At 41.5% G+C, this 25,251-nt stretch overlaps 1 protein-coding gene across 4 annotated transcripts in view; it reads right to left on the bottom strand.

Moving 5' to 3' along the window:
* The window catches only part of LOC127414901 (FYVE, RhoGEF and PH domain-containing protein 3-like), a 66,424-nt gene that overhangs the window by 31,175 nt on the left and 9,998 nt on the right, over positions 1-25,251 (bottom strand). Inside the window, exons 1-4 of one of the 4 annotated variants that reach the window (XM_051653288.1) lie at positions 15,922-15,940; positions 12,310-12,464; positions 10,798-10,927; positions 7,710-8,352 (exon numbers count right to left, since the gene is read on the bottom strand). In XM_051653288.1, coding sequence (XP_051509248.1) covers positions 7,710-8,306 — 597 coding nt within the window. In that variant the 5' untranslated portion in view covers positions 8,307-8,352; positions 10,798-10,927; positions 12,310-12,464; positions 15,922-15,940. Of the gene's footprint in view, positions 1-7,709; positions 8,353-10,797; positions 11,155-12,309; positions 12,465-15,921; positions 15,941-25,251 lie in introns of those variants that run through there. The other 3 variants (XM_051653287.1, XM_051653289.1, XM_051653286.1) reach the window with 3 other exon arrangements.

The following is a 25,251-nucleotide window of genomic DNA, read 5'->3' as shown; positions in this document are numbered from 1 at the left end:
CATCGGCCAATAAAATTTCAGCAGCTATTACACAAGGTTAACAGTGACCGATCGGAACGAAACTTGGTGGACCTATTTGACTCTTGGTCTGAGAGGGTTGTTCAAAGTTTTAAAAAGAAATCGGCCACTAGGTGGTGCTATCACGATTTTTATAGGTGTTAATGGTTGTATATAATGCAGTGTTGTGAAAAAACACAAGTAATATATATCACCTGATAGCTCTTCTCATTCAACTTTGCCTCAAGAAGCATTGGTGTCTGTCAAAACGTTCGGTAAATATTTCAGATAATGTTAAAAACCTACTTTTGCGAACTAGTCCTAGGTTTTTCGCCCAATCGGAAGCAAACCAGTGCAGAAATATACTCTGGAGTCTGATTATCAATAATTATCAAATAAGTTTCAACTCACGGTCACTAAGGGGTGCCAAAACGTTCGAAAAGGGCAGGCCATTTTTACTAAAATGGCTATAACGCCTGAACGAAATAAGATATTTTCACCAAACTCGGTACACATGTGTATGAGCTCAATCTGAGGTCACAGTAAAAAAATGCGGAGTTCGGCCACTTGGTGGCGCTATAACAGGAAAAAAACATGAAAACAGCTCTAACTACGCAACCGTTAGTCTGATTGAGTTGAAAATGCAGTGTCTTTGTCCAAGGTGCCATGACTGTCTATGAGGACATTGGTGTATCTCAAAAAACATGGCCGCCATCAGCTAATGAAGTTTGAGCACCTATTAGACAAGGCTAACGGAGGCAGATCGGCACAAAACTCGGTGGGCCTGTTCGACTCCTGGCCATAGAGGTCTGTGAGAAATTTGAAAGAAATCGGACACTCTTTACCCTTTGGTAGCTATAACAGTGTCAAGTGTACAAATAAGCCCATAATTCCTAAACAAAAACTCAAAACTTCACGAAAATTAGCTGAGAACATTCAACATATGATTCTAAACAAGCATGCAGACTTTTATGGAGATCAGACCATAGGTGGTGCTATGAGCTTTAAAAAGCTTTAAAAACCATGTATTTCCTTAGTAAATTGCCTGTAAATAAATTTTTACGCATGTGCTTAAAGGCCTTAAACCGCTTGAACCCCGTTAATTGCTGCTCGCAGCTATATTGTTTAATTGCTGCTATTACTGAAAAAACAAAGCAACGTTTACTCAGTTCTCTATTTTATTACTGGCTCTTGAATAATTACTTTAAAATATTGGAGCAATGTTTAATTAAGAAACACTTGAAGGCTACATTGTTTAAATTTAATTTGTATGTATTTTATATTAATATAAAAAACAATTAAAATAAAAGAGTGTTTCCAATAGCATATTTAAGAATATACTGAAAACTGAACAATTAAGTTGGTAAATGTGACAGTACTGTACGTCATTAAAAGGATTGCAATAATCTAACCAAGCGCATGGATAACTATTTTTATCTTGGAATTTGAGTAAAAGAAAAAGCTGCGCTTAACGACAGCACTAATCTGCTTGTCAAAGGCCAAAGAGGAGTCCAGAATGACACCGCCATTTTTGACATTATTAGGCAGGTTAGCAGTAAAGGGACATATCCGATTACCAACAGTGGTAACTAAGGCAGGAGAACCGAAAACAATTACCTCAGTTTCTTTTCATTGAGCTGATGGAAATGTAATTCAGCCCAAGATTTGATATCAGCATGACAGTTAAAAAGATTACCAAGGGTGCAACTACAGTCTGATCTGACTGGCAGACAAAATCATGTGTCGTTGGTGTAACAATAATATGAAAGATTGCACTTTTGAAAAATAGAGCAGAATGGAAGCTTGTATACAGAACAAAAGAGGCCCTAAATCAGAACCTTGTGGGACACCGTAAGTAACAGGTACTGGCAATGAGAAATAACTACCAATATTAACAGAAAAGTTCTCTCCCTGACATAAAAGGCAAAGCCCTTGATGTCCACCACACACTCCACCACAAAAGATTGTCATGGTCAGTTGTGTAAGATCTAGTAGTATCTAAATGTCTTTGAGTCATCATTGTGCGGTTTTAATGTATGCTACGATTGAAAATCATGCCTTAAAAATTATTGTCTTTAGGCCCACAGCAATCAAGTCAAAGGGTAAAATGTCAGAGGGATTTGCAGGCTTCAAGTGGGAGACAAATAATGCATTTCCCCCATGATCATTCTAATAATACAGTAAAATTGTTGGACGTCTATTTCTATTTGTTTTTGAGAGGTATAAACTTATAGTTTTTTCTGTTCTTTTCTATGATGTAATACCAAATGGTTGGAAATGATGTCACTATTTGTCATGTGAATTTTGTTTAAATTCTAGGTTAGTGTGACAATATTGTTTGAATTACAACTTAAGCTCTATCGACAGTGGCAGGCCATTGATAACCACAGATAAAAATGTTGACTCATCTAACAGCTTATAAAAATAAACTAAAATTATGTTTACAGTAAATACACTTTCCACTGGTACAATGGAAGTCTGTGGGGCAAGTGTTCCAGGGAGTTTAAAAGCAGAAATATGAATCTTGTTTTTTGTTAAAGTGATTACATAAAACATAGAGGAAAAAATATTTGTTATGAGCTGTCAAGTCCAAATCGTTTAGGTGGAACAACTTTTCTAGATGGCTGCTGGTTAGGTGTAATCTGTTAGTCATGACAGTTTTCTGGTTATGCGGGACTACAGGAATCTGGACTCTAATGAGAACTGAGAATGAGAATCACTATTGGGAATAATAGGAAATAAACAAAATTAAATAATAATAACTGGATGCATTACAGTAACAAAAAAGTGCTGAATTGTCATGAAAATAATGTCACAATGCAAAAAAATATTAATGGTCTTAAAAATGTCAAGCTTCATTACCTTTGTACAAAATACAATTTCATTATTTATTTATTTATTTTTGGACATATTTTAGTGAGATTTATCAATATGGTCTGACAGTTTGCAATTTGAACCTTGCAAAACATGAAAAACTTCTCTATATCTTCTCTATAGATGTTTATTATTCTAAATATTCATGCTTTAATGTCAATCAGCCAAATGCACAGTACACAAATAGCATCTATCACTCATAGGCAAAAATAACAGCGTACACACACGCTCATTTGTGATGAGCAGCTCATACCACATCCTGTGATAATACATCTATTACAGTTTTTCTCAATCGCATTGGCTTGTTTTTTGAAACAGTCTTAACATTCTCTAAACTGGAAGTGCAATTGTCACAACTGTTTTATGGGACATCACAACTCTATTGCATGTCTGCAAAATGTAGTAACTCACCCAAAACATTTAATTCATGCTTCAAAACCTACAGTAGTTATTGTGTCAGTAAATTGGCCAATGTCACTAAAATGAAAAGGTTTTTTTTTTGTCATCATGTGAGCTCTACTGGTCAAAATGTTGAGATGTTTTTTACCATGGCAGTCAACCCTGGAAATGTTTGTTATATACAAATTTCATTTTTGTTCTACTTTTTTGTTTACACTGACTGCTTACTGTACTATACAAGAATGTCAGTTTTGTCTAGCTGAATGTTACTGTGTATCACACCGAGATCAAAAGTCAATACTGTACAATACTATAGTACACAGAAAAAGGATATGCACATTTGTATTTATACAGTACATTTATTTTTGTAGCAATGTGTTACATGTAAACAGAAAATTCACATTTGCATGTCCATTTTTACACATTTCTTACATGTAAAGTCATATCTAGTGAACAGAAAATTGCCACAAAATGACATCCATGAAAAAAAGAGAAAAAAAAAAACCGCAACAATGAAAAAACCTGCGGTAGTTCTGTAAAAAACAATAAACTGTACCTCCTCACAGTACGTAACACTACAAGTTCCCATCTTCTTGGTGGACATCCTGTCACTCTTGTTGGTCTGGCCTGAGATTTAGCAGACATCACAAACATTCCATGTCATAGATATTTGTGGAATATACATGTATGTCTGACAAATTTTGATAATTGAATGGCTAATTTTCCATGTGATGGCTCACACGATGAAAGAATGTTTAGAAGTTGTGAAGAGTATGACAATTTCACTGAGAATCAGCTCATCAGTTTTGATCAGCAAGCCATGTGCATTTAGTTATTGTGCAAATTGTAGACATTTGTACTTACTCTTTTGCCAAAACACGTGCAATTTGCTTAAATGAATAAGAAATACAAATCTGGTGTGAACAAGAAACTAAAAAAAAAAAAAAAAGAAAATTATCTTTCGAGAATTGAGCCAAAGCGATTAATAAAACTGTTAAAACACATCAACATGTCAGCTGTTCACACACACACACTTTCCTCTGAACACACGTGTACGTCACTGGCAGGAAACATAGGAAACGAGAGGTGTTTCTGTTTGTGCAGACAGCTTTTGTGTGTGTGTGTATTTTTGCACAATGGATGAGCATTCCTTCACTGAACGAGAACAGACTGACAGTTTCTGGTGTGTATTATGGGTGTATCTGGGTGTGTGTATGTATTGTGCTCATAATATCTAGGTGTGTAGGGCGATTCTTGCTGAGCAGACACAAAGCTTATGTCCTGTCACGCCTTAACGACACAAAACACCCTTCAGCGTCACCTACCGTGATGAACTGCTGCTTTCTTTTGAAGCACTTTATACTTCTGCATGTCTAATGACTGAAAATGAATAATGCCAGCATGTTTGTGTGTGTGTAAATGTATTAGCGATCCCAGAAAATATCCTGCTTCCTCTCATCCATGAAAACGTGTGAGTCGGGAAGCAGGGGAACTTGTTGGGTAAGATGACGTGTCACAGAAGGTTATACAGTGCCTCACCCTTGTTGGGATGTAAAACTGCATGCTGTCAGGTGAGCATTTTTAATTACAGACGCTTAATGCCTTTAGCGATTCACTATAGACACAGCACATGTTTAATAATTCAATACAGACTAGGGCTGTCGATTTATTGTGTTAATTCAGTGTAAGTAATTATATAACAAATAATGCATTAAAAAATGTACGCTATTAATCATGTCCCCTGACCATAATAAGGAATATTCCTACCATTGGAGCAATTCAAGCATGGAGTCCCAGTCAGCAGAGGGCAGTGAGCACAACTCCAGCAGTACATGAAACAAACACACTTACTGACAGCACAATTTGAGGACACATTCTTGTGTTCAAACACAGCTGGCAATGCAGGGGTCTCGAGGTTTTATTTTTTTACTACATTTAACTTGACACAGCATCCTATAAATGCTGTGTTTATGACGTGACGCCTCAAGTGAGAGACTTTAAAAGTGTCAGTCTGACGCATGTGTACATACAGTACAGTAGATGTGTTCTTAGACAAGCCCTTATAATACGTCTATCTCAGACAGTTTGATGAATTCAATTGTAAAATGGATTGCTGTGGACTGTAGGCCAATGTCTTAAGTTTAATGATATGGAAATAAACAATATATTGACTTCTAAATCCTCTATTTGTGTTGTCTAATTAATGCTTTGCTCATCTGCCACAATAATGCAATGTATTTGAATCATCTTATTATATTTTATATACAGTTATTATATTTGTATATATTATATTTATAATTATTTAAATAGGTATATTTATAATTAATTAATATATCTTAAATTATTTTATTTGGGGGCCTTTCATGGCAAAAATAAATATATGCAATTCATTTGATTTATTAATCAACATTTTCACATAATTATTTGACAACTTTTTTCTTTCTCCCCTTTTCTCCCCAATTTGGAATGCCCAATTCCCAATTCGCTCTAAGTCCTCCTGGTGGTGTAGTGACTCGCCTGAATCTGGGTGGCGGACGACGAATCTCAGTTGCCTCTGCGTCTGAGACCATTTTACACAAATTTTAATCAATTGACAGCTCTATAGATAGATAGATAGTTATTTTTACAATGGTTTCTGTGAAATTAATATAAAAGTAAACTGTGTATAAATGTAATATGCTTTATTATGAGAGTTTAATGTTGTTCTTGTACACACACACTCACACACACACACACACACAGTGAGAAAATAGCAAATGTTCACTTCCTCATACTGTATTTATGACACATAACTGATGCATATGATCATCTGAGAAATGTCAACACATTTAGTCTCTATGATACATGAGAGAAATGTTCATTACAAATAACAAAAGGCATTGATAAAAATAGCTTAACTAATTAAAAATTGACTGTTTTAAACAATATTAAAGTGTCACCATACCTATATGCTATAAGGATGAGACGGGTTATTTTCTAGACCAGCTAGAAAACTTGCATTTTTAGCATGATTTGAGCTAAAGAAGCACCATTTATTATACCATTGTTGTCGTCAGATGTTATGGCTGATTTGAAATGTTATTTGATCAAAATCTTGACAAACAGTTTTGGAGATTTAAGTCTTTCATAAACGCAGCGTTTTTAGGATGGTGTGTCAAGTAAAATGTAGTTTGAAACTTAGAGTGCAAAGGTCTCAAGACGTGTTTTTCTGAGTAGTGCTGCATCCAGCTGTGTTTGAATGCAAGAACATGTCCTCATCTTGTGCTGTCTGCTGTCACTAAGTGTGTTTTGTTGCCTGTACAGCTGGAGTTCAGTTCATTGGCCCCTGCTGACTGGGACTCGTAAAATATGAAGGTGGTACTACAAGCTTGAATATAGTCTCAGCCTCAGATGGCATGCCCACAGTCACAGTGTACTAACCGTCTGATGCTTATAGCACATAAAACTGGAAAAGGCTTTCTCGAACAATCAGTGCAAATCTGATTGGCTGGTTCGACGGAACTTCTGCAAGGAGACGCGCACATTTCATTTTATCAGTTTGCCTGGATGCTAAGTCATGTTCACAAGGTTCTGTGTTGATACAATGAGTGCTTTTGAGGACAAAATAATCACAGAATTTGCCCAAGTTTACCAGGTTAGTGACATCTAATTTTTAAAGATATTCAGAGTTTCGATTGAGGCACGTAGCAGAATGTAAAGCGGATATCCATGAGCAGAGCTGCATATTCCACTTTGTTTACTTAGTTATGTATGTGAAATTCATATTCATTTAAAATTAGGTCTTCTGTGCTGTACTTAGACTCTATACAGATATTTTACTCTATTTTCCCATTTGTTTTCTGTGCAGCTGCCTGCAGAGACCTGCACGCCATTATATAAATTATTTATTTCCCTATGTCTGTCTTTTATTATGATATGATACATTTCTGATAACTCCACCCCTAAACACCCCGTCATGACAAAACTGACTGTGATTGGTCGCATAACATGTCAGTTTCCTGTCTAAATGGGTGGTTCTTGGCCAATTGAAGCAGCTATAGACCCCAGACCTATGCTGCAGTCATGGGTCAGGCTACACAAGACTAGCTTGAATAGAGCTGTTTAGCCATGACATCAATTTGTAGGTCGAAGGCGGAAGGTTAATTCGCCTTTGTTAATGTGGTCTGGGGTAACTTTACTTGAAGATACTTGGACATATTTTTCTACAACATAAATTACACAGTCATACCTCAAACGTGAATTTTGAAGCCGCTGTGTTTTAAAAAAAATTATGTTGCTAACAAGCTGCTAAATAAGAATTACAGCTACTACAAGCATGTGAGTGTACCTGCCAAACCAATCAGAAAAGTGTTGTAGTCCTTATCTAGTAACTTGTTAGCAACATAACTGCAATTTCTTCAAAACCCCCTTAAGAACATTGTATTAATCAATATTCTTACTTTGTGTTCCAGGCTGTCTGGATCTTCACCGCTCCCTTCATCCAAATCACTGTCTTCATCCTGCGTTGAGTCCCGTTTGTTGCTAGTGGTGACACATGACATACTCTCCGTTTCCGTGGCAATGCTATCACTCCGGTCCTCTTCCTCAATAGGGTCCTCGTTTGGGAACACCTCCCCCTCTGCCCCACAAGAGGGGCTATCAATCCCACTGTCACGATTCGGGATCTTTCCATTCTGTTCCGTCCCTTCATGATCCTGAGACTCACAGGGGTCCTCGAGTGGGGGTCCCTCGGGCTCCGTGTCTCTATGGTTACTGCTCTCATCGTTGTGGTCACCATGTAAATCACTATGATTATTCTCCAAAACACTGCTGCTATGTTTTGTATGCTCTTTTTGAAGTTCATCTGTCATTTCTATGTCATTCACACAGTCTACTTGTAAGGAGTTTAAGCTGGGCAAAGCCAAAAGTTCTGTGATATCAGAGGGTTTCAGTTCAAGCCCACCCATGGAGCATAACTCCCCAGAATCCTGTGCTTTTGACCCCGTGACCTGAGGCTGACCGCTCATGTCAGATTGTGGAGTAGATTGAGACTCCATGTTGACATACCACTGGAGGCTTAGCAAAACACCCACAAATGGAAACCTTAAGATTAAAAATACAATAATACTTCATGGATTAAGTTACAACAAAAAAGGTTTAGTATCTTACTAAAACTCTTAGTGAATTAAAAAAGCAATACATGTGTTACACATAAAGATGCTAGAATTTTACATTTCCTGAAGAAAAATTGTGTGGTGTTTACCTGTGCCAAACTTGCTGCCACGATTCTAGAGTGTTGCTAGGGCAATGCTATGTGGTTGCGAAGGTGTTTCGCTTCTATGTGGTTCCTAGGGTGTTCTGAGTGGTTGCTAGGGCATTGCTATGCAGTTGTGAAGGTGTTCCGTGTGGTTTTGAGCACACAGAGTGTTTGCTAGGAAATTGCTGTACAGTTGCTAAGGTGTTCTGATTGCTTTTTAATGTGTTGCAATGAGGCTCCTAGGGTGTTTTAGATGGTTGCAAGAGTATTGCTCTGCAGTTGATCAGGTGTTTTGGGTGGTTGATAAGGCATTGCTATGTGGTTGTAAAGGAGTTTCGTGTGGTTTTGAGATGATTGTTTTTCACTGAATCGAATTGAGGTTCCTAGGGTGTTCTAGATTGTCGCTAAGATGTTTCTATGCTGTTAATAAGGTGTTGCTATGCAGTTGTGAAGGTGTTTCTAGTGGTTTTGAGCATGTTGCTATGCAGTTGCAGTTGATATTGGTTGTTGCTAGGTTACTGCTATACAGTTGCAAAGGTATTTTGAGTGGTTTTGAGCATTTTGCTATGTGGTTGCCAGGGTGTTCTGGGTTGTTGCTAGGTTACTGCTATACAGTTGCAAAGGTATTTTGAGTGGTTTTGAGCATTTTGCTATGTGGTTGATAAGGTGTTTTGGGTAGTTGCTAGGTGGTTTCTTAATGGCCTGAATCAAAAGAGCCCATCCCCAAGTCTCTTTAATATTTTTGTCTATAGATATGGCTCGGTCCCTCCTTAATGTAAACTGGCGGCCTAAAGTTTGGAATAATGTACAAATTTTGATGTTTCGGAAGGAAATTCACCAAAGTGGCATTCAACTGATCACAAAGTATAGTCAGGACATTACTGATGTAAAAAACAGCACCATCACTATTTGAAAAAAGTCAGTTTTGATCAAATCTAGACAGACCCCATTTCCATCAGCCATCACTCCAACACCTTATCCTTGAGTAATCATGTTAAATTGCTAATTTGGTACTGGAAAATCACTTGCCATTATATCAACATAGTTGAAAGCTATTTGGTTTGTTAAATGAAGCTTAAAATTGTCTTTGTGTTTGTTTTCCACAGTATGCAATAGACTGGCATGTCTTAAGGTCAATATTAGGTCAAAAATAGCAAAAAAGAAACCGCTTTCTCTAGAAACATGTCAGTCAATCATTGTTTTGAGGAATGAAGGCTATACAATGCTTGAAATTGCCAAAAAAAACTGAAGATTTCATACAAAGGTGTACACTACAGTCTTCAAAGACAAAGGACAACTGACTCTAACAAGGACAGAAAGAGATGTGGAAGGCCCAGATACAACTAAACAAGGGGATAAGTACATCAGAGTCTCTAGTTTGAGAAACAGACGCCTCACATGTCCTCAGCTGACAGCTTCATTGAATTCTACCCGCTCAACACCAGTTTCATGTACAACAGTAAAGAGAAGACTCAGGGGTGCAGGCCTTATTGGAAGAATTGAAAAAAAAAAAAAAAAAGCCACTTTTGAAACAGAAAAACAAAAAGAAAAGGTTAGAGTGGGCAAAGAAACACAGACAATGGACAACAGATCATTGGAAAAGAGTGTTATGGATCTTAACCCAATTGAGCTTTTGTGGGATCAGCTAGACTGTAAGGTGCGTGAGAAGTGCCCGACAAGACAGCCACATCTATGGCAAGTGCTACAGGAAGCGTGAGGTGAAATGTGTATCTGGACAAACTGACAGCTAGAATACCAAGGATCTGCAAAGCTGTCATTGCTGCATGTGGATAATTTTTTGATGAGAACTCTTTGAAGTAGTTTAAGTTCTGAATATTTTTTTCAAATTCTAATAGTAATTTTTCACATTATTAATGTCCTGACTATACATTGTGATCAGTTGAATGCCACTTTGGTGAATAAAAGTACCAATTTCTTTCCATAAGAGCAAAAGCTGTACATTATTCCAGACTTTTGGCCACCAGTGTAAGTCTATGTTTTTTTTTTTTTTTTAACCTATTTTATTGTCTGCCAGATGAATAATGTAAATTTGGTCACAGCCGCATGATTTACGGCATCATTGATGTCTGTAGCACAAATAGCTGGGACGAGATATGCGTCATAGTCTATTACTTAGGGCTAGGGGATTGTATACTTCACTGATGCTAACTATGAGCAATAGTAATAATAATGCTTGCTATGTAGTAAACAACACTAATAACATAGACAATCTAAAACACAACAAAAACATGGTCAGTATCACTGCTTTAAAACACACACTTGAAACTTACCTGGAGTTCTGGATGTTCTCGATGACTTACCCCACACTCGCTCCTGGTTTTGGAGGAGGGTTTGGGAGTGGGCAAGAGGACGCTGGGGGGATGTGACCCCGTTGCAGCAGGTGCACAGGCTTAGGGGGCACTAAGTGACACAGACAGAATGTTCACACAAGATTAGTCACTGTCACAATGAACCACTTGCATTTCCTCCATTCACACCCCAGAGAGGCACCCTCCATACTGATCAATCCAAATCCACTCGTGCAATATGAATGCAAACAAAGAAACAGACAACAAACAAACTATAAAAGAAAGATGGAGACACTTCAGCTGTCCGAAATCAACTGGCAGCTTCCTGATTTGAGAACAGGAAGTGGAGATGACTGTGTGAAAAGTGCTGTGGTTACACAACTAGATACAACTACATACACAACAAAAACAAAAAGATGGATTGTGTATCTTCATAAACGGTTATAACATGCCTTAAACTAGTATACATTTGTAGAGTGTATATTTGATGAGATGCATCTAACCGAATGTAATACCATTATGATGTAATTTAATAAATTAAGCTGTATTCAGGAAGCAGATAGTCTGAGCGCTCTGCACTTCCTTCCTCTGTCTGTTTTGCCCTCTATGAAACACACACATTAATATCCATGCAAGCGCTCTTTGCAAACACACATACGTGCTGTACATTCAAGGAGAGAACCACTAAAGGGATACTTTGCCAAAGACATAATGTTCTGTCATTATTGACTTACCCTTATGTCGTTCCTAACCCGCATGCTCTTATTTTTTCTTTATAACACAAAGAATCTTCATGCTGCTCTTTTCAAACCAAGTGAACATGTCTGTGAAGCTCCAAAATGGAGAAAACAGCATCATAAAATGATCATTTGAGAAGTATATACAACCACCGAACACACTGAATTTAAATCGCTATTCACTGAAAATCTTCCCCTACACTCACAAAAGTTTGCAAATCAAATATGGCCAAACATCACTGATGTGACACATCTAACACTGCCATTTTTTATTTGAGAGCTGTGACGAAGGGGAAGATTTTCTGTGAATAACGACTTAAATTTTGGCCTTTCTCTCACACAAACTTATCATATGGCTTGGAATATCCCACGGAAGTTGTATGCTCCTTTAATGTGTCCTTTTTGGAGCTTTGCAGACATGGTCACTATGAACTGTCATTGTTGACATGAATGTGCCACTCATTATTTTCACAAGCAAATGAGCTTGTGATTCACCACAAATGTTTGCCAGAAGCTTGCAGCTTGTCACCGGTAGTGGTGAACCTGCAGCAAACCTTTGGTGACAACGAAGAGTTTGCTGCAAAGCTCATTTTCATGTGAAAATAATCAGTGGCAAATTTGCCACGAACTCTCGATTTTTGTAAGTGCAGTAACAGAATTGTCATATTTGGGTGAAATATTCCATATAAGAAAATAACTTTTAATTGATTTGTCACAAGAAAATTTGGTGAACAACAGAGCGCATCCAGTCCAATACCGTGGGGTTTATGTGCTGTGGGCTTTCTGGTCGTGGCTGAAGAGTGGGGGTGGGGTCTCTGTGGGAGCTGGGCGTGGCATGGTCTGGGAGGGGGGCTTGCTTTTTCTGTAGATAGTCTATTGAGTACTGCAGTCGGTACACTGGTGGGGACAACTCTAGAAGAACAAAAACACAAAACAGAAGAAATAAAATCATGAAAATAAAGGCATGTACTATATGTGATACATTTTACAGTGTCTGCATCTGTGATTGTTGATTACCACAAAAACTACTTTCAGCTCATCCATCAGTTTGTAAAAACAAACAAAAATTATGTTTACAGTGATGCACTAACAATGGAAGTCTATGGGGCTACTGTACCAGAGGCTTTAAAAGCAGAAATACGAAGTTCAAATATTTATTGAAGCATATTAATCCTTCTGTTCAAAAATGTGTATTATTTGAGTTGTATACTGTAACGTTGGGTGTCTAGGAGTGGAAGAGGAAGAGAGGAGATGCAGGAGTAGATTCTTTTAATCCTTCAATAATAATAGAGTGGAAAAAAACGATCAAGCTCAACATGCTAACGTAACACTTCAAGGACTGACAAATGATGAACAAATCTAGAGGGTATATATACACAGGGAAAATAATGAGGGAATGGAAAGCAGGTGCGGATGATGATGAACAGATGGAAGTGATTAGGGCAGTGAACTATGGGTGATGTAGTCCAGTGGAAAACTTCAAAATAAGAGTCCTTGAAGAAATGAGGAAGACAGACTGTGACATATACATAATCATCCTTTATTTATTTATTTATTTATGTTTCCTGATTTTCTTTTTTCCTCCCCAATTTGGAGTGCCCAATTCCCAATGTGCTCTAAGTCCTCGTGGTGGCGTAGTGGCTCGCCTTAATCCGCGTAGTGGAGGACGAATCTCAGTTTCCTCCGCGTCTGAGACTGTCAACCCGTGCATCTTATCACGTGGCTTGTTGAGCGTGTTACCGTGGAGACATAGCACATATGGAGACTTCACGCTATTCTCCGCGGCATCCACGCACAACTCACCATGCACCCCACAGAGAGCAAACCTCATTATAGAGGACCACAATTTACACCATGTGACTCTACCCTCCCTAGCAACCAGGCCGATTTGGTTGCTTAGGAGACCTGGCTGGAGTCACTCAGCACGCCCTGGATTCGAACTCACGACTCCAGGTGTGGTAGTCAGTGTCTTTAATCGATGAGCTACCCAGGCACCCTTAATCATCCTTTTACTGGTGGGGCTACTTTTCTAGGTGGATGAATTTTCTCGTTATGCATTTCTGACGTAATTCCTGTGTGTGAACATTTACATCACGTTACTTTGTGGTATTCTTATGCATATCATGTGAAAGTTAATTGGCTTCACTGGCATTTTCTGGTCATGACAGCAGTTGAAAGACTGGATGTAAATTTGCACAGACAAGATAAGCAAGTGATTTTATCAGTCTCAAGATTACACATATAAAGTTTTTAGCTATCCTGTTGAAGCAGTGTGCATTTTAACTAGGGCTGTTGATTTAAGGTGTTAATTCAAGCTTGAAATACCACCTTCATGTTTTTATGAGTTTCAGTCAGCAGGGGGCAGTAAGCGCAACTTACTGACAGCAGACAGCACAAGATGAGGACACATTCTTGCGTTCAAACACAGATGGAAGACCCGCAAGTCTAAATGCAGAAGTCTCAGGACATGTTTTTCAAACTACATTGACCAACTTGGCACTGCGACCTAAAAACGCTGTGTTTGACGCAACAAAACCAAAGTGAGATGCTCAAAGTGTCTGTCTGACACAGTAGACGAGTCCTTAGAAAAGTCCTTACAATAAACCTACCTTGGACAGATGGACGAATTCAGTTGCAAAATAGATTACTTTGGACTGTAGGCCAGTGAAAGGCTTATGTTTAATGATATGCAACTGAACAATATATTGACTTCTAAAGACACTTTTTGTATTGTCTAATCAATGCTTTACTCATTTGCCACAATAATGCAATGCATTTTAATTATATGAATTATTACATTTAATATATATATATATATATATATATATATATATATATATATATATATATATATATTATTATTATTATTATTATTATTATTATTATTGTTTATTTTTATTTTTTTATTTTTTTATTTACACAATGTAATTACCATACTGCCTCATTATACCATGTTTCACCTCATTACATTTTACACACTCTTTTGCTCTAACAGGCAAAAATCCAGGAAGGACTCGACCTTTATCACAACCAGAGAGACAGCAGCCAACAATTGGACAATCAATACAGAGATAATTTTAACTCCAACTGTAAGACGATCGGCCTTCACCATAAAGCTCACAGAATCGCCATAAATGATTGAACATTTTCATGAGCATTTGTCTTGATGACAAATATAAACACAGTACAAAAAAGTTCATAAATTAAACAAATCTCAGGATTATATCTAATTCTGAACACTACATCATTATAAAATGTCAACTGACTGCCAATTGATTAAAATAATTATAATTATAAACTAAATTATTATAATCAAATAAATTATGTGATATGATGATTAACTAATCAAATTAATCGCAATTAATTGCATATATCAGTATTTACAGATAATTAAATATCAATAATACATAATAATTATATATATATATATATATATATATATATATATATATATATATATATATATATATATATAAAATCCACATGTCCAGCTGTCAAGAATGCATCATGTTTGAGCGGCTCTCATTCTGTGTCTGCTCTGCTTGTGAGGTTTGTTGAGGCGCGCTGACTGCCCCCTGCTGACACAAAGTTACATGTACTTCAAGTGTGAATTGCTCCGATGGTAGGAAAATACATGCCTTTATTATGGGATTTATATACGGGTCAAGAGGCATAATTAATTGTGTTAGTGTTTTTAAGGCATTATTTTTTATACAATTAATCACATTAAATTAATGCCCTAGTAGTTATAACTGTAACCCAATATTGTCTTTTTACAATATGGCAGCAAGTTTGAGTATCTGCCACTTAAGTGCACTTCTTATAGGAAAGAAAAAACACTAAGAAGATCTCTTTAATATTTCCATCGTTTCTCTAGACAGTAATGAGTTTAAATGGGCAGCAAATGTAGACTTTTGCTTAGGTAGATTTTTCTCATGAGAAACACCTCAGTAATCTCGTCTGTCTCCTCTAGAGTTTCAGAAGAGATCTCATCAATGTCTCAAACTAATTTGCAAGCAAAAGTCAGAGATCTCAATATGAATTTGAACATTTCTTATCATATTCTTCCATGATCAAATGATTTGAGGTATACTATCCACAAACTCTCTTAATGTATGACAACAGTTGATTCGATTAGATCCAAAGTATTTTAGGAGAACCATCTGAGACAATGTTGATACTTAAATGAAACATAAGACCACCATTAAGTCTTGTGAGCTTTGAAAGAGCAACCGCGGAGTTGAAAAAAGTAAAATAAAAATAAAAATAAAAATTTCCTCTGGGTTAGCAAACATTTACAGAAAGAAAGAGTTGAACAACTGAACTGCAGAAAAACACAAATATGTAGATGTGACTGTGGAGCACTAACCTTACTTTATGCGTTTGTTTGTAATCCTGTTCACATGCTTCTCACCTCAGGTCTGACTCAAAGTGTGTTTGTGTCTTTTAACCTCCTCCCTGCTGACTGATGATTATGTAAAACACACACACACACACACACACGCACATACACACCTGTCACAGGTGAGATTGTGTGAGCTACCACTGCACCTGCTGTTTTCAGCAGTAGAGAACTGTACCTGCCAAACCTGTTCAAAAGCAGCGGTGTGGGTGTGTTTGTGTGTGTGTGTGTGAATCACTTAAAGTCAGCATGAAATCAATACTAAATCTATTTACTTTCTTAACACACATTCCTGGTAATCTTTCATCAAAATGCAATAACTTCAATAATATTTGAAGGACATTTCTTTTCAGCTGACGTCACCAAACCCTCTTCTTTTATTTACCACCCGTCATATAGAGAGCAATTTCATCATCCAATCAATTCTCCATGGATAAAATCAAGTCCAACCCTACATTGTTTTTTTTCTTGTTGAATATCCAGTTGCACTTTAAAAAATGTCTCATTAAGGATTTTAAATTAAATAAAGCATGTGCGCCATTTCATGTTGACTTTAAATGGAAAAAATAAATGAACAGAGAAAGAGAGAAAGTGGTTGAGTTTGAAGGCCTATTACACAAAGCCAGACTTTTCATTAGGAGAAATGTATTTCTATGGTGCTATTTGCCAATAATCCTATGATTTTTTTTCTTCGGACTGTGAAGAAAAATGACCGATCAAAGTGATAAGCCACTGGCAGCTACAAAATCCATTCTGTTGGTGGCACCAATGCACCAAAGGTTACAGTGTAGCAATTCAACTTTAATCACCTAAAGAAGAACAACTAGTAATGTCCTGGTTACTTGCAGAACCTCCATTCCCTGATGGAGGGAACGAGACGTTGTGTCGATGTAGTGACACTAGGGGTCACCCTTGGGAGCCCGAGACACCTCTGGTCTTTGATAAAAGCCCAATGAAAATTGGCGAGTGGTATTTGCATGCCACTCCCCCAGACATACGGGTATAAAAGGAGCTATGCAACCACTCATTTAGGTTTTATGCTGAGGAGCCGAGACAAGGTCCAGCCATTTCAGCGGGTAGTTCAGCGTTGTGGCAGGAGGGACACAACGTCTCGTTCCCTCCATCAGGGAACAGAAGTTACGCAAGTAACCAGGACGTTCCCTATCTGTCACTCACTCAACGTTGTGTCGATGTAGTGACATTAGGGGTCCCTATACAAAATGCCGCAACTGGCTGAACTTTGTTACGTGAACTGGCGGTGTGTGATGGGCAGACAACTGTGTGCCTCGTAGCCAGCGCACCAGGCCAACACGTAACCTCCCCCAACATAATTATGAGTGTCGAACGGCCCTTTGGGGACAAGTCGACTACCCAAAAGATAGAGACAGGCTAATCCAGTTGTGGCCTCTTTTCCCCTTTTCCACTCCCTAAAAAACAAGGGGGATTATCCAACTGGGCCGCCAGGTCTAGTCGGGGGGTGTCCCTCCCAAGGGGAGGACATCGCGGAGACCACACCTCGCCCCAAAGTGAGGGGGGGATATTTAAGTGGAAAATATGTTACATGGCCTTGCCGACCATGTGGAGAGTCTCATGGTAGATCCTACCCAATGGGGAAGGAGTTACTACAAACATGGAGACTGTGGCAGAGGGGGCTCTGCCCAAGAAAGATTCAGTTTGTCAACAGGGAAACGAATTTGTGGAAGATATACATCGCATGGGGTTACCTTACAGGGAACTGCCACATGCGGAGCACCTACCCCAGAACAGGGCTCTTAGTTAGCACGTGTACTGGGCCGGCAGTGAGTCCTCGACTGCCACAGGGCTCGGAGGAAGTCAACCAGGGAACATAGTTTGTGAACACTACTGGGAATTAATGCCGCACATCTTCAGCTCAGAGGAGGTGAAAGGCGCTATGTGCAAGCGATACACCCAGCCAGCTATCCTGGGCTTATCCGCTTGTATTGCATGCCACTACCTGGGATGAAACCAGTTCCACCCGGAGGTTGTAGAACCTTGCAAAGGTGTTGGGTGTTGCCCAGCCCGCTGCACTGCAAATGTCTGTTAGAGAGGCACCCCTGGCCAGGGCCCAGGAGGCCGCTACACCCCTGGTAGAATGGGCTCGTAACCCTACCGGGGGTGGCACGTCTTGGGCATGATATACCATAGCTATGGTGTCACTGAGCCAGTGGGCGATCCTCTGCTTGGAGACAGCGCTTCCTTTCCGCTGTGCACCAAAGCAGACAAAGAGCTGCTCAGAGATCCTAAAGCTCTGCGTGTGATACAAATAGATGCATAAAGCGCGCACCGGACACAGCAACGACAGGGCTGGGTCTGCCTCCTCCTGAGGCAGCACTCGCAGGTTCACCACCTGGTCCCTAAAAGGGGTCGTGGGAACCTTTGGTACATAGCACGGTCGGGGTCTCAAGATCATGTGAGAGTAGCCCGGACCGAACTCCAGGCACGTTTCGCTGACAGAGAACACTTGCAGGTCTCCTACCCTCTTGATGGAAGTGAGCGCAGTCAGGAGGGCAGTCTTAAGGAGATTGCCTTAAGCTCAGCTGCCTGCAAAGGCTCAAACGGGGCTCTCTGTAGACCCTGAAGAACTACAGAGAGGTCCCATGAGGGAATGAGGCATGGTCTGGAGGGGTTCAGTCTCCTGGCGCCTCTCAGGAACATGATGATCAGGCCGTGCTTCCCTAAGGACTTACCATCCACTGTGTCATGGTGTGCTGCTATAGCAGCAACGTACACCTTCAAGGTGGAAGGAGACAGCCGCCCTTCCAACCTCTCCTGCAGGAAGGTAAACATTGATCTGACTGCGCATCTCTGGGGGTCTTCCCGTCAGGAAGAACACCACTTAGCGAACAGATGCCACTTAAAGGCATACAGGTGCCTCATAGAGGGGGCCCTAGCCTGAGTGATCGTGTCTAGGTCTTCCGCGTCCCGTCCAGGGGCCAGACATGGAGATTCCAGAGGTCTGGTCGGGGTTCCAGATGGTGCCCCGTCCCTGAGAAAGAAGGTCCTTCCTCAGGGGAATTCGTCAGGGGGGGCTGTCGCGAGGAGCATGAGGTCCGAGAACCACGTCTGGGTGGGCCAGTAGGGTGCTACCAGGATGACCTGATCCTCGTCCTCCCTGACCTTGCACAGAGTCTGTGCAAGTAGGCTCACTGGGGGAAACGCATATTTGCATAGGCCAGGAGGCCAGCTGTATGCCAGCACGTTCTATGCCGAGAGGTGCCTCGGTCAGGGCGTACCAGAGCGGGCAGTGGGAGGATTCTTGGGAGGCGAACAGGTCTACCTGTGCCTGTCCGAATCGACTCCAAATCAGCTGGACCACCTGAGGGTGGAGTCTCTACTCTCTCCTGAGGGTAACCTGCCATGACAGCGTGTCCGCTGCAGTGTTGAGGTCACCCCGGATGTGAGTGGCTCGCAGCGACTTGAAGTGCTGCTGACTCCAGAGGAGGAGACGGCGGGCGAGTTGTGACATACAACGAGAGCACAGACCACCTTGGCGGTTGACATATGCTACCATTGCCGTGTTGTCTGTCCAAACTAACACATGCTTGCTCTGGATCAACGGCCAGAACCTTCGCAGGGTGAGCAGAATTGCCAACAACTCGAGGCAGTTGATGTGCCAACGCAGCCGCGGGCCCGTCCATAAGCCGGTGGCTGCATGCCCATTGCAAACAGTGCCCCAGCCCGTTTTGGAGGCATCTGTCATGACCACGATGCACCTGGAGACCTGCTCTAGGGGAACACCTGCCCGTAGAAACAAGAGGTCGGTCCAAGGGCTGAAGAGATGGTGACAGACCGGCGCAATGGCCACGCGATGTGTCCCGCGGCGCCATGCCCATCTTGGGACTCGAGTCTGAAGCCAGTGCTGAAGCGGTCTCATATGCATCAAACTGAGTGGGGTGGCCACCGCTGAGGATGCCATGTGCCCCAGGAGCCTCTGAAAGAGTTTCAGTGGAACCGCTGTTTTCTGTTTGAACGTCTTCAAACAGGTCAGCACCGACTGTGCGTGCTCGTTTGTGAGGCGTGCTGTCAATGAGTCCAACTCCAAACTGAGAAAAGAGATGCTCTGAATCGGGAGGAGCTTGCTCTTTTCCCAGCTGACCCGAAGCCCTAATCGGCCAAGGTGCGAGAGCACCAAGTCCCTGTGTGCACACAACATGTCCCGAGAGTGAGCTAGGATTAGCCAATCGTCGAGATTGCAAATGCCCACTTCCCTTAACGGGGCAAGAGCTGCCTCTGCGACCTTCGTGAAGACGTGAGGGGACAAGGACAGGCCGAAAGGGAGGATCTTGTACTGATACGCCTGACCCTCGAATGAAAACCGCAGGAAGGGTCTGTGTCGAGGTAGAATCGAGATGTGAAAGTATGCGTCCTTCAGGTCTACCGCCGCGAACCAATCTTGATGCCGGACACTCACCAAAATGCGTTTTTGCATCAGCATCTCGAATGGGAGTGTGTAAGGCCCGGTTCAGTACTCGCAGGTCCAAGATTGGCCTTTTTTCGGTACGATGAAGTAGGGGCTGTAAAACCCCTTCTTCATCTCAGCCAGAGGGACAGGTTCTATCGCACCCTTCCATGGAAGGTGCGATAGCTTCGCGGCGGGGCGAAGCTCGAGGTGCCACACCATGTCGTGGCCGTGCTGAGTCTAGGGACATCGAAGCACTTACCTGGCTCCTTATGACCACCCCCGGAACAGCCTGGGATGGGGAGGAAGAGGCCTGTCCTCGCAACCCATGGAGACTGTCACATCGGGGGCGGATTTGTGCCACAGCTGGGTGCGCAGGGGCAGGGAGACCGCCGATGGAGCACCAATCCTGCAAGGGAAAAAAGGTGGACGGTGATCATGATGACGACCGTGCACACCGGGTATGTGACCCAGGAAAGGAGGAAACCGCTCTTTTGCTGAACTGTTGGGTACCGTAGCCACTTGGGCATGTGGCGAAATCAAATGGAAAGCAACAAAAGATTCTCCACCCGGCCCTCCACCGGGGGATGGAGTGGTCTTACTACCAGCTCCAATGCAGTGGGTTTCGTCGACCCTGGGTCGCCCGTCTCAGGGGCGCTTTGACGACGGTGGGCTCCATGCTGGGGCTGGGCCGAAGGGGCAGGCTGCGGCAGAGCCGGTGCAGTCACCGTAGGGGGATGCCCTTGGCGACGAGCAGATGGGGTGCGGGATCTTGAGCTGTGCCGGGGCAGGATATGCCGGATAGCCTCTGTCTGCTGCTTCACCGTCGAGAACTGCTGGGCAAAGTCCTCGACGGTGTCGCCGAATAGGCCAGCCTGGGAGATGGGGGCAGCAAGGAACCGTGTCTTGTCGGCCTCACCCATCTCGACCAGGTTGAGCCAAAGGTGGCGCTCCTGGACCACTAATATGGACATCGTCCGCCCGAGAGACTGCGCCGTGACCTTCCTCACTCAGAGAGCGAGGTCGGTCGCCGAGCACATTTCCTGCATCAGATCTGGGGCGGAACTACCCTTGTGCAGTTCTTTTAGCGCCTTGGCTTGGTGGACCTGCAGGAGAGCCATGGCGTGCAGGGCAGAGGTGGCTTGTCCAGCAGCGCTGTAGGCTTTGGCTGTCAGGGACAACGTGAACCTACAGGGCTTGGACGGGAGCTTTGGGGATCCATGCCAGGTGGCAGCACTCTGCGGGCACAGGTGCACCACGAGCGCCTTATCCACCGGGGGAATCGCCGTATAGCCCCTGGCCGCCCTGCCATCGAGGGTAGTGAGGGTTGGGGAACTGAGAAATCGGGACCGGGTGGTAAAGTTGCCTCCCATGATTTTGTCAGCTCCCTGTGCACTTCTGGGAAGAAAGGCACTGAAGCAGTGCACGGCTGCTTTGAGTGGCACCGCGAGCCCAGGAACCAATCATTGAGCTGCGAGGGTTCAGGGGAGAGCGGAGGGTTCCACATTAGCCCGATGCTCGCGGCTGCCTGGGAAAGCATGTCCGTCATCTCTGCATCAGCCTGTGACTGGGCAAAAGCCCGATCGGGGCAGACAAGCGTGCTGGGGAATGGGAGGTCCGCGGGGGGATACCCGGCAGAGGCGGTCCCATTGGGGTCCCCAAATTGCTAGCCGCGCTGGCTTCAAACCCGTAGGTAGAAGGACCAAGGCGGGGAGCCGCTGGGGTGGCCGCAACGTTGCCATGGTCATGTTCTCGCAGTGAGAACATGAACCATCCACAAACGCTGCCTCCGTGTGGGACGCGCCCAGACACGAAAGACAGCGATCGTGACCATCTGAAGTTGAGAGGTAATGACCGCAACCAGGAATAACACACAATCGGAAAGGAATCTTTAAAAAGACGTGTCTTTAAAAAGGCGTTCTGTGTGTGCCGCTCTTTTAGAGAAATATACTCTTTCAGAAAAATATACTCTTTTTTCTGCCGAAGCGCCCAAGGGCGTTCTCTGCAGTGCACCAGTGCAGAAGAGGGAGAAGCCGCTGAAATGTGGCATCAGATCCAGCAGAGGTGAATGAATAGTCGTGAGAATTCAGCTCAGTGAGCATGACCGTTCAGCTCTGAAGAGAAAATCTGAATGAGTGGTTTAGCATACCAGCTCCTTTTATACCCATATGTTCAGGGGAGTGGCATGCAAATACCACTCACCAATTTTCATTGGCCTTTTATCAAAGACCAGAGGTGTCTCAGGCTCCCAAGAGTGACCCCTAGTGTCAAAGATAGGGAACCAGTGTTAAGATATATGTTGAGCTGCTCTCATCTATAGTATCTGAGCACAAGGAATTATTTAATAAACATCACAGTGGCTACAGAAATGCTGAGTGGAAAGAATTGCAGAAAAAAATCAGAAAAATTCTCCTAAATCTAGACTAGTGTTGCGTGGTATACTGTTACAAAAAAGTACAGCGGTATAACAGATTTAATTCAGTATTAAGCATATTACGTCAGCACAGTTCAGAGAGTGCCGCGTGAAGCGCGAAAGCAATGTTAACATTTAGCGGTCTCATAATGCATTGATACATGATTTAAAGGAATATTCCGGGTTTAATACAAGATAAACTCAATCGACAGCATTTGAGGCATAATTTTGATTACCACAAAAATAAATTTTGACTCATCCCTCCTTTTCTTAAAAAAGCAAAAATCTGGGTTTCAGCGAGACACTTACAATGGAAGTGAATGAGGTAAATCCGTAAACTTTAAAATACTCACTGTTTCAAAAGTATAGCCACAAGATTATTTTAGTGTGATAAAATCACGTACTGTGTAAAGTTATTTCCAGTTTTTTCAACTTTGTTGCCATTGCAACATAACGCTGTACACCCTAAAAGGACAGTAAAAACGATGATTTAAACAAATTTACAGCTAACATAGTCACTTTGGATAAAAGTGTCTGCCAAATGAATAAATGTAAATGTAAATACATGAATTCTTCTTTTTCTGATTAACATTTTTTTATTGATTCATATAGATAACAAAGAAAAGCAAAACATATATATCATACCCAGCCCCACCTTGACCCTCAACAAACATTCTTGTGGTCACACATGATTATAGACAAAAAAAATAAAAAAAATAACATATATATATATATATATATATATATATATATATATATATATATATAAAATAATCACACACATTTAAAACTAAACTTCTCTCTCCACTGCCCCTCCCTGAGAGCCCTCAAAAAACACCAAATAGCTGCCCCATTTTCCATCAAACGAATCCCAATTCCTCAGCCTTCTACAAAACACTTCCTCGAAAGCTGCCGCCCTCCCCATCTCCGTGCACTACATGAGGGCACTCCAGCCGACTTCCATCCCCTTAAAACAATTTGTCTGCCAATCATAACACTGGTTAGGACCCAATTTTTTTACAAGTTTATCCCCTATATTGATGACTGTCCCATCGCCTAAAATACAGAGTCTGGGGCAATATGAAATTTGAGCACCCAATACATCACACATAAAACTCTGAACCTTCAACCAAAATTCTTGGATCTTAACACACCACCTAAAAACATGGGTTCTGTCTCCATCTTCTGATTGGTATCACCAGCAGGTGGGTGTGTCTTTAAGACCAAGCCTATACAATCTAGAGGGGGTCCAATAGAATCGATGTAAAACCTTGAATTGCATAAGGTGAACCCTTGCATCTCTAGATGCAGACTTGACATTTTTTAGAATACTAGCCCATACTCCCTCCTCCAATACCAAGTTTAAATCTTTCTCCCATAATCTCTTGACAGAAGATGAAGCTCCGTTCCCCAGACTCTGAATTAGCAGGGAGTAATACACTGATGGCTCATGACCTTTTCCAAAAGCAGTAATCATCACTCCCAGAGTATCACCCTGAATAGCCAAAACTCTACCTTCCGCGACAAAATAGTATTATATCTGTATTTCAATCGGGTCACTTCTTTGAGGCCATCAGATGACATTCGGCGCTTCAGCTCTGCCTCGGCACTTTTAATATTCCCTTCCAACTCCACAAGTTCTCGTGCTTTGGATTTTTTGGTGAATGAGGCATACTGTATGATTCGGCCCCTAAGAACCACCTTAAGTGCTTCACAAGCCATGCCCACAGAGGATACTGAGGACCAGTTGGTATGTGTTTCAGTCTTTAACATTTGTTGGAATTCAGGATTTTGCAAAAGGGATACATTAAAGCACCAACTATATGATTTCCTTTTCTCCATATGTGGCAACACCTCTAAACTCACCAGGGCATGATCTGAGACTAAAATGTTTCCAATTGAGCAATCAACAACAGATTAAGTGAGGGACTTAGATATAAAAAAAAAAAATCTATCCTAGAATAAATCTTATGGACTGATGAAAAAATGTATAGTCCCTACCAGATGGGTTCAAAAGTCTCCAAATATCTGTAAGACCAAGATTTTTACACATCCTGTGAAGCATCAATTTTGCTCTAGGGGTCTTACATACTTTTGCTTCACTATGATCAAGGACTGAGTCCATCAAAAGATTAAAGTCTCCTCCCAATATTATATCATGAGGGGTGCCAGCAGCTTGCAACATCCCTTCAAATCTATAAAAAAGCCCTGATCATCAATGTTAGGTGCATAAATATTAGTCAAAATAAGACTTTGCCCCTGAATTTCTGCTAAAACAATAATGACTCTTCCTAATTTATCTTTAATCTGTTTGAGACATTTTAATTGTAGATGCTTACTTATCAGTGTAATGACTCCCCTGCTCTTACTTGAGCCAGCACTAATGATTTTCTTGAAGAAACACTATATCATATTTTTTACGCTTAAGAAGGAAAATAACCTTCCTTCATTTATGGGATGCCCC

Source organism: Myxocyprinus asiaticus, chromosome 24 (assembly GCF_019703515.2).
Source record: "Myxocyprinus asiaticus isolate MX2 ecotype Aquarium Trade chromosome 24, UBuf_Myxa_2, whole genome shotgun sequence".
Classification (NCBI taxonomy): Eukaryota; Metazoa; Chordata; class Actinopteri; order Cypriniformes; family Catostomidae; genus Myxocyprinus; species Myxocyprinus asiaticus.
Note: the sequence above shows the minus strand (reverse complement) of the source record. Positions and strands in the feature narration are given on the sequence as shown.